Source organism: Vicugna pacos, chromosome 3, assembly GCF_048564905.1.
Source record: "Vicugna pacos chromosome 3, VicPac4, whole genome shotgun sequence".
Classification (NCBI taxonomy): domain Eukaryota; kingdom Metazoa; phylum Chordata; class Mammalia; order Artiodactyla; family Camelidae; genus Vicugna; species Vicugna pacos.
Window position 1 is genome coordinate 80,628,801 of NC_132989.1, and position 12,381 is coordinate 80,641,181.

The following is a 12,381-nucleotide window of genomic DNA, read 5'->3' on the forward strand; positions in this document are numbered from 1 at the left end:
TGTTAGGTCAGATTATAGACTGAGTCCAGTCCTAGCTACATGGATGTTAATGTGCTACCTTCTCCAGGTAATTCCAAAGGATTGTAAAAATACCTTAAGTAATAGCAGTATCATTGTGTTTGTGTGTGTGTGTGTGTGTATGGTAACTACTTTGAAGGAAACAGATAATTTGGATAAAGCCTGGTATGTCTATTTATGTTAAATGAAGTTAAACTGCTTTATATTGTATGTAGGGTGTTTCTTATGTTATTTTTGGTTTGAAATTAACAATTATATAAGTTTTTTTCAAGATTATCTAATTGCTTTTTATCTGATATATTTCATAACTATATTATGAGCCTAAAATATTGAGGTAGAATAATCGAATCTTTCTTTTTGTTCCCTTTTTTAGACTACAACCAAATCACAATTAAATCCAGCATTTGAAGATGCCTGGAGCAGCAGTGATGAGGAAGGATAAATATCAATTCTTAGTGCCTTTTTGTCTCTATTGATGAAACTTTTTTAAAACAGGACTGTTTTGTTTTATTTTTTCAATTGTCCAGTGACAGCTAAATTAGCCCTGAATCTGTATGACTTTCCATTTATTTTAAAATGAGGTTAGTAATTTCATGAAATCCTGTAACAGAGTTCTATGTACTTTACTTAATCAGAACATGTCTCCTTGATCCAGATGCTGTGGCCTGCTGCAGCCCCTACAGCTGCAGTACAAGGGGACAGATCATGGCACCTCCTCTGTGGGAACTTGAACAGTTTGTGTGACCGTAAGATGCAGTCTCAGAGAATGAGCAAGTATCGTGATCAGTGCTGACTTTCTCCTGCTACTGCACCATCACCTTCCTCATTTTCACTTTCAAGAATGATTTTACTGAGGATCATATCAAAAATTATAGTTGAAAAGTTAGCACCAACTTTTTAATTCTTTCTTATTTGTGTATTAGTTTTTGCAATGATTTCATTTATTTGACCATTGTCTAGCTTTGTGTTAAGTTTTTTTGAATTTGGTGCCTTCCACAATCTGAAAAGGAAGAGGTTTTTAACTTGGGGAAAATTCCATGTTTCCTTTATTTTACTGTCAGCAGCTTGAACTGCTTTTCTATGAATCTGGTTAAGATGTGACTAAGTCCTCCTTCATTCATCAAAGCAGAAGATATCCTGGCAGGAGATCTGTCTTAAACATGAAATGTCACAAAAATTTCTATTGTATTGTTTCCTCTTCTCATGTCATAACTAATGAGTGATTATCATGAAGCTAACCTTACATTCCCTTTCTTTCTGATTCTTATCAGTAGGAGAGTAGTTAAAGAGGTTTTTGTGAGCTTGAATACCAAGTATACAGTAGTAGAGTTTTTAAGTGTAAGTGTTAGGCCTCATATCAGACCTTTCTGGCCAAATGGTTTCTTTTCCATACATTTACTTTTTAGTTAATTTTCTTAAGCCCTGACCATTTTACTTTCACTTTTTCTCCCCTCGGTGAGGATGTTTATGACCTTTGAAAATGCTATTGAAATTGAGAATTTTTTTTTTGTTTTAAGAAAGAAGAAGTCTTTTTCCAAGCTGTAAATAACTATTACTTCTTTATAGTTATATAAATATACATGCTTATTGTAAATAATTTAAGCCATAAACCTTCCAAGACGTAAAGATGACTTGAAATCGTGCCACCCTCAGGTAACTACTACTAATATTTTAGTGGCCATTCTTTCATGCATCTCTTTATGACACATAATTTTACATAGCTGGGTGTTCGGCATGCTGTTATCATGCAAACTCCTCTTCCCACATCAGCAACTCCTTCCCCATCCCTTACCCCTCCTTCCACAATCCAAGTTATTAACCAAGTATGTGTTCATTCACATTATAATCCAGTATGGACCTATGTAGACATAGGTGGGCAAGTATTTTTATTTTGCAAAAATAGGATATACACAGTTCTGTCCTGATTTTCTTTCAATTATAGCTCACAGAAATTTTTCTGTGTCATTTGGTATAACTACATGTATTGACTATATTTTCTTATTTTCTGTATTCTTGATACTCTGGCATTTGGGGCCTTGGTCCTGGCAACACTGCCTCTTCCAGGTCTAATTAATTCCCAGAGATAGCAAAGGATTCCCCAGGGAGCATGCCTTTGATATACAAACCAATCAATCCAGAGTCCACACCCCCAGCCATCTTCTTTATCAAGCTCTCACACACTAAACCACTATTCCCCTTGTCCTAGATTACCCCAGGGCCGGGTACCAGACAACTAAGTGCCAGAGTCTAATGAAATTATTCCAACTATCCAATCCTAAATTTATTCGGTGTACCTATCCTGCCCCACTCATTCCTTCCCAGCAAACCCCAATAAAGGCCATGCTCTGCTTTCTTCCTAGAGAGGCCTCCTGACCTAACCTAGTCCTTCCCCCATAACCCTGCATGGCAGGGTATGCCATGCCTTCTGGTTCTAGTTCTAGGGATCTGTGAATATAAACATCTTCCTTCGTGATAGTCATTTCCTTCTGTGTGTCTTGCCATACCTGATTAGAACAAAACCAGGACAAGTCTCAACACAGTTGGCACAGCGAGCTGGGTGATTTGCACGAAAAGTAGATGATATTCTTTGAGCTGATCTTGGCTTATTGTCTAGATGTGACAGTCAAGGGCCACTGCCTGAAAGGGCACCCCTGGTTGTTAGTGCACTTGCTGCTTGGTGCCTGCTGCATTGTGTTGTTTTTCTGTCAGGTATTACCATGATTTCCCAACCTAAAGGGGGCACTCAGTGTATTTCCCCCATTGGTGGAGAGCTCAAGATCCAGGACAGAACCACTGGGGTTTATAGGTGACTGGCTACATTTTTAAAAGGTCCATCTGCTGGGGATGAGGAGTGACTACCTTCCTACTGCCATAGGACAAGTCTAATCCACTGACTGGGCAACGCTGACAAGCAGTAGAGCCATCTGAGTCACTTAGATGAAGAATCTAGTGTCTGGAATGACATACGCTTCTGGAGGCATGCATAAACCATTTCTCTTGTCCTCTCTGAGCTTTTCTGAGTCAAATTCCATCCTGTTCCTCAAAGCAGTAGGAGATGGCTCCACCTGAACACTTGCTCATATGCTGTGAACCATTTGTGGGTTTGGTGTGAGGGCCTTCTCAGAAGATCATGGCTCCCCACAAACACTTCTAGTCGCAAGCTTCATTGCTATGCCTACTTGCTGCTGTCATGAGCAACTTATTTCCCAACCTAGCAGGGTCTAACAGGTCCCATCCCTGGAGACCAGTGGCTCAATATTTAATAAAAAAGGGAATGAAGGGGAAGCTGCATCTGGTTCCAGCACCCCCCCAACCAAAACCCTGAAGAGTTGATCCAATGAATTTTAAAAATGCAAAGTACTTAATCCATGTATGTGTACTCTCCTAAGAGCCGCTAATTGTCAACATGCAAAGGGTCTTGTGCTCAAACAAAAAATGTAAATGCTAATGCTGATGCCACCATTGCTTTCCTAGATGTAGACTTTAGCCCCTCTAAGGTTGATTGGGACACCCTAGAGAAGGGGGGCTTTGCTTACAAAGATGCCACTCGGAACCATCAGAAGCTTATCAGGTAAACATCCAAAAGGGAAAAAAAAAAAAGGAAAAATTTTAGTCACCTAGAGATTCAAGCCATTCTACAAATTTGAAAAAAGGTGGGTGTGAGGAAGGGATTGATTATTCTGTGGTCAGAGGACATCCCAGGGGAAAGTTGCCTAGATGCACTTGGCCCCTTCAGCCTCCCTCTTTTCGTCTTACCAGCCAGAAAAAAAAGTAAAGACTGCACCTAGGGTGCAAAAACCTGAAACAGGAAGAAAACAAGAAAAATGACTTTAGGTGGCTACAAACCCAAGGGGAAAAAAACCAAAAAGTTTAAATTTTAAGTACTAGGCAAATGCCAGTCTAGCAAGCATAATGCTAGTTCTAGATTAGTTACTGATTTAAAAGCGAAACAAAATAAAAGGTAATTGAATAATATATACATATATAATATTAAAACAGTTTTATAATTTGATCCAATTGGCATTCCAAAATTTATACACTAAATGAATATACTGAAGGATTATTTTATAACAAAAAGATAAAAGGGCACCTTATGATGCATTACTACAACATTAATAATGTGGTCCCATCCATTGGGGCCCCCATACTCTATATCCAATATTATTGAAATTACTGATTCTATTCAGTCAACAACTGGTAAATATTTTGCTCTTACAGATTTGGCTAACATGCTCTGTTCAGTGCCTGTTTCACCAGCCTCTAGCTGCAATTTGTCTTCGCCTCAAAGGAACACAATACACCTTTTCCAGACTGTCCATCAGGTACCTTAGCAGCTTTGCCACCACACAGTCTTTGCAGACAGGATCTCAACTGCATCCACCTTCTTCCAGGAGCACAGGTATGACATTACACTGATAACATCCTTCTCCAAGGAGACTCATTTGGTACACATTTAGGATATACAGGTACATCTTTTAGTACTTTTGGGTTCTGATGGCAACATAGTTTTTACCTACAAATTTTACATCCAAATTGAAATTAATAGGTACTCCTGTAGCAGACAGCTACTCATCTGATATGGGACCTGTATGAGCCTAAACTTCCACCAAAAAACAAAACCCTTGTCAGTGCAGCTTTACACCTTTCTGTTGACTGTTGGTCTTATTGCCCCTGGTCTGGGTGCTTTCATTAATTTACAGTCTGGAAGCCCAAACCCTCTAAAGCCATTGTTTCCATCAAACACGGCAAATGCTGAGACCCACATCACCTCGGATGGGTACTATCTTGGAAAGGATACCCCAGACCCACATCCCAGAGAACATTTCCCAGTCCAAGACCTCACCGTTGGAGATGATTTCACCCTGATACTAAAGCATGAGCCCCAGCAACGCCCATGACTACCTCTCCTAAGGCACAAATTGGACATAGGACATTTTTGCTTTTCTTCCTTTGTTATTAGGGATCCCATTACATTTCTGAGCTTACTGTCTGCTTAGCCCATGATCCTGCTCTACTCCTTGTTCTCTGCCAAAGAGTACACCCCTGCACTCCCATGCCTAAAGGGAAATCTAGTGGAGGTTACTGCTATCTGTGTTCTAAATATTAATGGAGATTACTGTTTTCCCTGGAGGCATTTGCCTCCTATCAGTCAACTCCTTCAAGCCCTCTGGGGAGAAGACCATCTACTTCACAAGGCTTTTTCCTACTCTCATCCTGTGTCTGCTCTGTGATTACCACAACCACTCTTTTCCCTTGGTTACACACAATACCACTAACCTTTACGTATACTTTGCTAATATGTCATTTAATACCCTGCAACAAAAGAAGTGCTGGACCTGCACTTGATAGATATACAAATAGACATGTTATAATCTCATACTTTTAGCACACTTTGAAACTCCACTAAGATATTGTTGGAGACTAAGAATTTCAGATCTGTCTTCTTGGTTAATGCCGTATGAATAGAAAATCTAGTTATGGGCTGGCCTGCAAGGACTCCTTACAACTCTACTTATGTTCTTCCTTTCTATTCTCTTAGTAAATATTTTCCACACTGTTTAGAACAGCTTGTGTTCTACTCTCTCATAGTCTCCACTAGCATCACCCCCCAGATATTCCTTAATATGATGCCAAAGCATCACAGCCAATTGTATTGATTACATTTTCTTATTTTCTGTATTTTTGGTACTCTGGCACTGGGGGCCTTGGTCCTGGCGACACTGACCCTTCCATGTCTAACTAATGCCCAGAGATAACAAAAGATTCCCCTGGGAGAATGCCTTTGATTTGCAAGCCAACCAATCCAGAGTGCACACCCTCAACCATCTCCTTTATCAAACTTACACACCAATCCAGTATTCCCCTTGCTCTAAACTATCCCAGGGCCAGCTACCAGACAACTAGGGGCCACCCCTGTAGCCCAGCATCTACTGAAATTACTCAGACTCTCCAGTCCCGAACTTACTAGGTGTACCTGCCCTGCCCACTCATTCCTTCCCATGAAAACGCCAGTTAAGGCTCTGGGCCATGCTCTGCCCTCTCCTCTCTGCCTCCTGACTGGTCCTGGCCTTTCTCCATGTGGCCCTGCATGGCATGGTGTGCCGTGCCTCCGGGCTCTAGGAATATGTGAGTATAAACTTTATCCTTCATGACAATCATTTCCATGTCTGCATGTCTTAGAACCAATCCCAGTTACAAATTTTAACACACTAAGTCATTTCTTTTTATTAACTGCACAATACTCCATTTTGTGAATGTACACAGTTTTTTTTCAGGCCCTTTTTAGGGCCACGTGTACAGTGGTAAAAGATTGTGAAGTGCACTATAGTTTCCTTAATGATTTGGGTGATACCCTTTTGTTATTGAGTATCATCTTTTCCTCTGGCAGAGGAAATGGTAATTTTGCTGGGTAGGATTCTTGGGTTGCAGTCCTTTTATTTCAGTAGCCTGTAACTATTATGTCCACTTTCTTCTAGCTTCTATTATTGCAGATTAGGATTCTAAAACCAGCTTGATTTTTTTTCCCTTTGTAGGAAACTCATTCTTTATAGCTGAAAGCTTGTCAACTGAGGGCTTTATTTTTCTTTTTATCCTTAATGTTATCAGGTATCTACCCCTCCCCCCTCACTTCCTGGACCTCTTGTGAGCTCTTTCAATCCAAAGCCTCAAGCCTTTTCTCAGCTCAGGAATATTTTCTTCTAATATTTGTTCAATTGTTACTTCTCTCCCCTCTTTTTTTTCTTCTCTGCATCACCTAATAATTACATGTAAAGTCGACTTTGATCTCTCCTACATAGTCTTATCTTTCCTTCCTGCTTGCCTTTTTTTTATAATCCTAAAACAGTTCCTGCCACATAGTAGGTGCTCAGTAAATATTTGCTTTGTTGTTTCTGTTCTGTACTTCAAGATTTTGCACTTGACCTGCAAGATTACTAATTCAAGACTAACTGATCATCAGGAGAGACTTATTAATTATTGTTTTATTTTTCTCCTCACCCTAAACCTTTGTTCTGTTTTTAAACACTTGCAGAAATATATTGGAGAAATAGGAGTGATCTATAGAAGCTTCCACTTAAACCTTTTTTTTTAATAGACTTTATTCTTTTAGAGCAGTTTCAGTTTCACAGCAGAACTGAGCAGAAAATATGGAGTTCCCACATAGCCATCCCCCCTCCCCACACGTATATACTCCCCTACCCTCAACATCCCTCATCATGTGGCATATTTGGTACAGTCGATGAACCAACATGGGCACATTATCAACCAAAGTCCATAGTTTACATTAGGGTTCGCCCTTGATGTTGTACATTCTATGTGTTTTGACAAATGCATAATGACGTGTAGCCACTATAGTATCATACAGAATAATTTCATTACCCTGAAACTTCCTTGTGCTTCATCTTTTCATTCCTCCCTCCCTCTCTCCAAATACCTGGAAACCACGATCTTTTTATTGTTTCTGTAGCTGTGCCTTTTCCAGAATGTCATTTGCTTAGAATTGTACAGTTTGTAGCCTTTTCAGACTGGCTTCTTTTATTTAGTAATATGTCTTTTAAGTTCTGTCTTTCATGGCTTGATAGATCATTTTTTTTTACTGCATATGCATTTTTTAATTTACATATATGTAGTGTTCATTGTTTCTAAGAACATTTAGAGCTTTAGCTTTTTAAACTTACATAGTTATCAAAGGAATAAAGCCAAGCACAAAATAAGAATTAACTCAAAAAGATACATACACCCTGCTGTTAACAGCAACATTATTTATAATTGCCAAGATATGGAAGCATCCTAAGTGCACATCAATAGTTGAACAGATAATGGAAATGCAGTATATATATATTTATATATGTATATATATATTTACATATATGTATATATATGTGTATATATATATAAATGCAGCATATATATATATATATATATATATGTATGTATGGAATGGAATAAAGCTCATCCATAAAAAAGAAGAATATTTTTCCATTTGTGGCCCTTCATTCACTTTTTTCTTTTTCACTTCAAAAAACAGAATTTTATAACTGGTAGAGACATTTCCATTACATCACAAACAACAAAATACCTAGAAATAAACTTAACCAAGGTTACCTATACTCTGAAAACTGAAATGACACAAAGAAATGGAAAGATTTCTTATGCACTTGGATTAAAAGAATCAACATTATCAAAATGGCCACACTACCCAAAGCAATCCATAGATCCAACGCAACCCCCATCAAAATACTCGTGACATTCCTCACAGAACTAGAACAAACAATTCCCAGATTTACAAAATACCCCAGTCAAAGCAATCTTTCGTAGGTCTCTCTTTCTCTCTCTTTTTTTCTTCTTCTTTTTGTTCTCTTTTCTTATGGTCTGATGACTAGGGAAGGTCCTTTAACATTTGTTGCAAAGCTGGTTTGGTGGTACTGAAATCTTTTAGCTTTTGCTTATCTGTGAAGCTTTCGATTTCTCCATCAAGTCTGAATGAGAGCCTTGCTGGATAGAGTATTCTTGGTTGTAAGTTTCCCCCTTGCATCACTTTAAATATATCTTGCCTCTCCCTTCTGGCCTGTAGAGTTTCTGCTGAAAAATCAGCTGATAACCTTATAGGAGTTCCCTTGTATGTTATTTGTTGCTTTTCTCTTGCTAGTTATAATATTTTTTCCTTATCCTTAATTGTTGTCAGTTTGATGACTATGTGCATTGGTATGATCCTCTTTGAGTTGATTCTGTGTGGTACTCTGTGTTTCCAAGACTTGGGTGACTGTTTCCTTTCCCAAGCTGGGGAAGTTTTGGTTATTACCTCTCCAAAAATTTTCTCAGATCTTTTCTCTCTCCTTTTTCTTGGACCCCATAATGTGAACATTAGAGCACTTCATGTTATCCCAGAGTTCCTTAAACTATTCTTATTCCTTTTTATTCTTTTTTCTGTTCTGAAGTAGTGACTTCCACTAATTTCTTTTAGGTCACTGATCTGTTCTTCTGCCTCATTTAGTCTGTTCTTCGTTCCTTCTAGCGTATTGTTCATTTCATTGATTTTATTCTTCAACTCTGTTCAAGTATTCTTTATGTTTTCCAACTCTTTGCTAAAAACTTCACCCTGTTCATCTATACTCCTCTTGAGTTTTCTGAACATCGTGGCCATCATTACTTTAAATTCTTTCTCAGATAAATTATCTATCTCCTCATCACTTATTTCTTCTTCTGGGATTTTATCTTGTGCCTTGACCTGGGAGATATTCCTTTGCCACCTCATATCTGTCTTTCTGTGTGTTTGTGGGTTCCTTCCATGGGCTTTGGGATTATTGTTTTCTTATTTCTAGTATCTGCCCCTGGTGGATGAGGCTGGACTAGAGGCTTATGCAGGTTTCCTGACAGGAGGAGCCAATGCCTGCCCACTGCTGAGTGACGCTTGGTCCTGGACTTCTGGTGGATAGGGCTGTGTCTAGAGGCCTTTGTGGCTTAGGGAGTCTGCTGATGGGTGTGGCTGTGTTCTGCCCCTGTACTTGTTTGGCCTGAGGCTTCCCTACAGGCTATTGGGAGGGGCTAGGTCTTGGTGCTAATGATTCAATCAAGATGTCAGCCTCCAGGAAAGCTCATGGAGATTAACACTCCCAGAATGTCCACCACCAGCTTGTAAGTCCCCTGGGTGAGCCGCAGCCTTTCCCCACATCCCCAGGAGACCCTCCAAGTCCAGCAGGCAGGCCTGGCCCAGGTTCCTGTGAAATCACTGCCTCTACCCTTGGACCTGGTGCACACGAGTTTTCGTGTACACTTCTCAAGTGAATGGAGTCTCCGTTTCCCCGAGTTCTGTGAGGACCCCAGAGCCAACCCTCCCTGGCCTTCCAAACCAGATGTCCTGGGGTCTCCTTCTCTTCCCGATGCTGGAACCCGAGCTGGGGAGCCTGACATGGCGCTTAGAGCTCTCATTCCTGTGGGAGGACCTCTGCAACTTAACAAATCTTCAGCTTGTGGGGTGCCCACCAGGGGTATGTGGAGCCCAATTATATCACGAGCACGCCCCTCCTACTGTCCTGCCGTGGTTCCCTCTTTATGTTTCCAGTTGCAGGAGCTCTTTTTTTTTTTTTTAACTAGGTTCCAGTCTTCTTTTTTGATAGTTGTTTAGCATTCAGTCGTGGTTTCATTGTAGTCATGAGGAGAGGCAAGCTCGCCATCCTGCCACTCCGCCATCTTGACCAGAACTCCGATTTCTCCCTGAAACTTGTTTTAAATTGTTTCATTGAGCTGATACTTGTCCAGACTTATTGACTATATATATCAATGAACCAATTACAAAGGTAGTGATCACCTGTAACTTCTCTCTGTTGCCTTTTATATTTTACAAATTTTCCTTCTGTGGTGTCTTAGCTAATAGTATGTGTCTTTCAGTCTTATAAAGTGCTTGTATCCTGCCATATTTCAGAGGACACTTATGCCAGTTGTTTACTGTGCCTCAGATTGATTCCAGTTTTAAAGTCGTTTATGGCACACCCGTGAAATGCCTGCTTTTAAAAAATGCATAGAAACCGTAAATGCAGACGTTTACTAGCACAGCCCTAAACCTGTGTTTAACAGGATGTCTGAAAACAGCGTCATGGGTAAGCTTTTATACTTCCTATCAAGCCTTTTCTTTACAATTAAGGAAATACTTCAAGAGAGGGAAAAAAAGACATCTTCAACTGAAGCATTCTTTTGGGTCAGTTTATACTAAAAAGCTCCATTTAGACTAGATGAAAACCATTGAGGAAAGCTGTGAAGACAAACCCTTAAGCTGTACCACTTGCTTTAACAGTTGAAAATAACTTCAAAATGAAGGCTTTTCAGTAAAGGACACAAAGGTTTGTAGAGCCTACTATTGGTGAGACACTGGAAAACAGAAAAACTTAAGCTCTTATTTAAAACCTGAATGAGAGGATAATAGAAAAATTTTGTCCCAATGAACTAATCTCAATTATACTTCAAAGAAACGTCACTATCACACAAATCAGATATTGAACCTAATGGCTGCATAATTCTAACTCAAATATTTCATTACTGTTGAGTCATATACTAATACTTGGTTACTTCTATAAAAATGAGTAACTACGGAAAGTTAGAAAAGCTAAAGTCATTTCTGTAACATAACTTTTATAAAAAATACATTGATACAGTTCCTTTTTAAAACTTAATTTTTTCTCCATATTCAGATCCTATTTACTCAGCCTGAATTTTAAAACTCTTGAGTATCATTAGAACTGTAAACTGAATATCAATAAAACCATGCCAGAAATGAAACTGGCAAAAAACCTTTTAAAATATATAATCACTTTGCTTTGTATTATGATAAAGTTTCTAGATATCTGAGGGTTAAATTTATTGCTAGAATAGAGTTGGTTCTTTTGTTTTAACTCTGGAAAAATACTAAATTCAAGGGACATATCTAACAAAGCCCAATCATGAATACGGATTTCCCTTGAAAAAAACATGTACAGTCCTTTTGTGCCACCTTGAATCACTGTACTGTACCTTAGTGCCTGGAATTTTTACAAGTCATTTATTGTAAGACAAGCTTGTCTATCTTACTAGTATATCAGCAACATCCTCAAATACAGGAGGCATAGTTATTTTGCTGCCATCTAGTTCTTTGTTTCCTGCTTTTTAAAAATTGGACAATTAAAAACTAGAAAAAACTAAGGGAAATAAGATAAAGAACTGTGTTATGTCTGCTCTAATTCTGTGTGTAGGAGTCGGCAAATGCCCTGTAACTTCCTGACAAACCACTGCTGTTTATCCTCACAAGAGTACTCATAAACTTTGCGCTAGTAGGTTTATACAGCCCTCCCAGTCTACGCTCTCCCAAGGCCTGGAACTAAATAAAGGTCACAATCCTAACTTGGTTTCTTATTTTGTCACTAAAAACACAAGTCAGTCAATGTTTAAGGCCAGATTCCTCAAGCTCCTCATGCTTTTTATTTCTTGACAGTGTCAGTGGCTGTTGCATAGGGTCTGTAGCCTTGGGCCTGGCCAGTGGCTTTGTTTCCTTGGCATTGGTGCTCAACTCTTGAAGGCAACTAATGATTGGCCCCAGTGATTGGCGCAAGCCATTTCTTTTTTGTTCATCTCATCCCCTGAGCAAGAGTTAGTAACAGCACTAAAACAGGGCCAGTTAACACCCTATTCAAACACCAGGAGGTGCAGGAGAGCTGTTGCTTCCCAGGTGGCTCACATGCAACTCTCCAGCTTCTCTTCTACATAGTGGCATCATCCACTACTGCATAAGTCTGAATACCTTTCATATAGATATACTGTTAAGGTTGTGCTAAAATGAGGGAATAATACTCCTATTAAGTCTTTGAAAATTGAGTTATTGACTATTTTTATGGTACT

The 12,381-nt window shown here is 39.2% G+C and overlaps 1 protein-coding gene across 2 annotated transcripts in view; it reads left to right on the top strand.

The window, feature by feature from the left end:
- Positions 1-8,310, top strand: part of ERCC8 (ERCC excision repair 8, CSA ubiquitin ligase complex subunit) — a 53,032-nt gene extending 44,722 nt beyond the window's left edge. Inside the window, exons 12-13 of one of the 2 annotated variants that reach the window (XR_012071440.1) lie at positions 392-900; positions 4,237-8,310. Coding sequence is in view for 1 of the 2 variants with exons in the window: in XM_006206030.4 (XP_006206092.2) it covers positions 392-460 (69 nt within the window). In the remaining variant the exon portion in view is untranslated. Of the gene's footprint in view, positions 1-391 lie in introns of both variants that reach the window. The other variant, XM_006206030.4, reaches the window with a different exon arrangement.
- Positions 8,311-12,381: the final 4,071 nt, after the last annotated feature.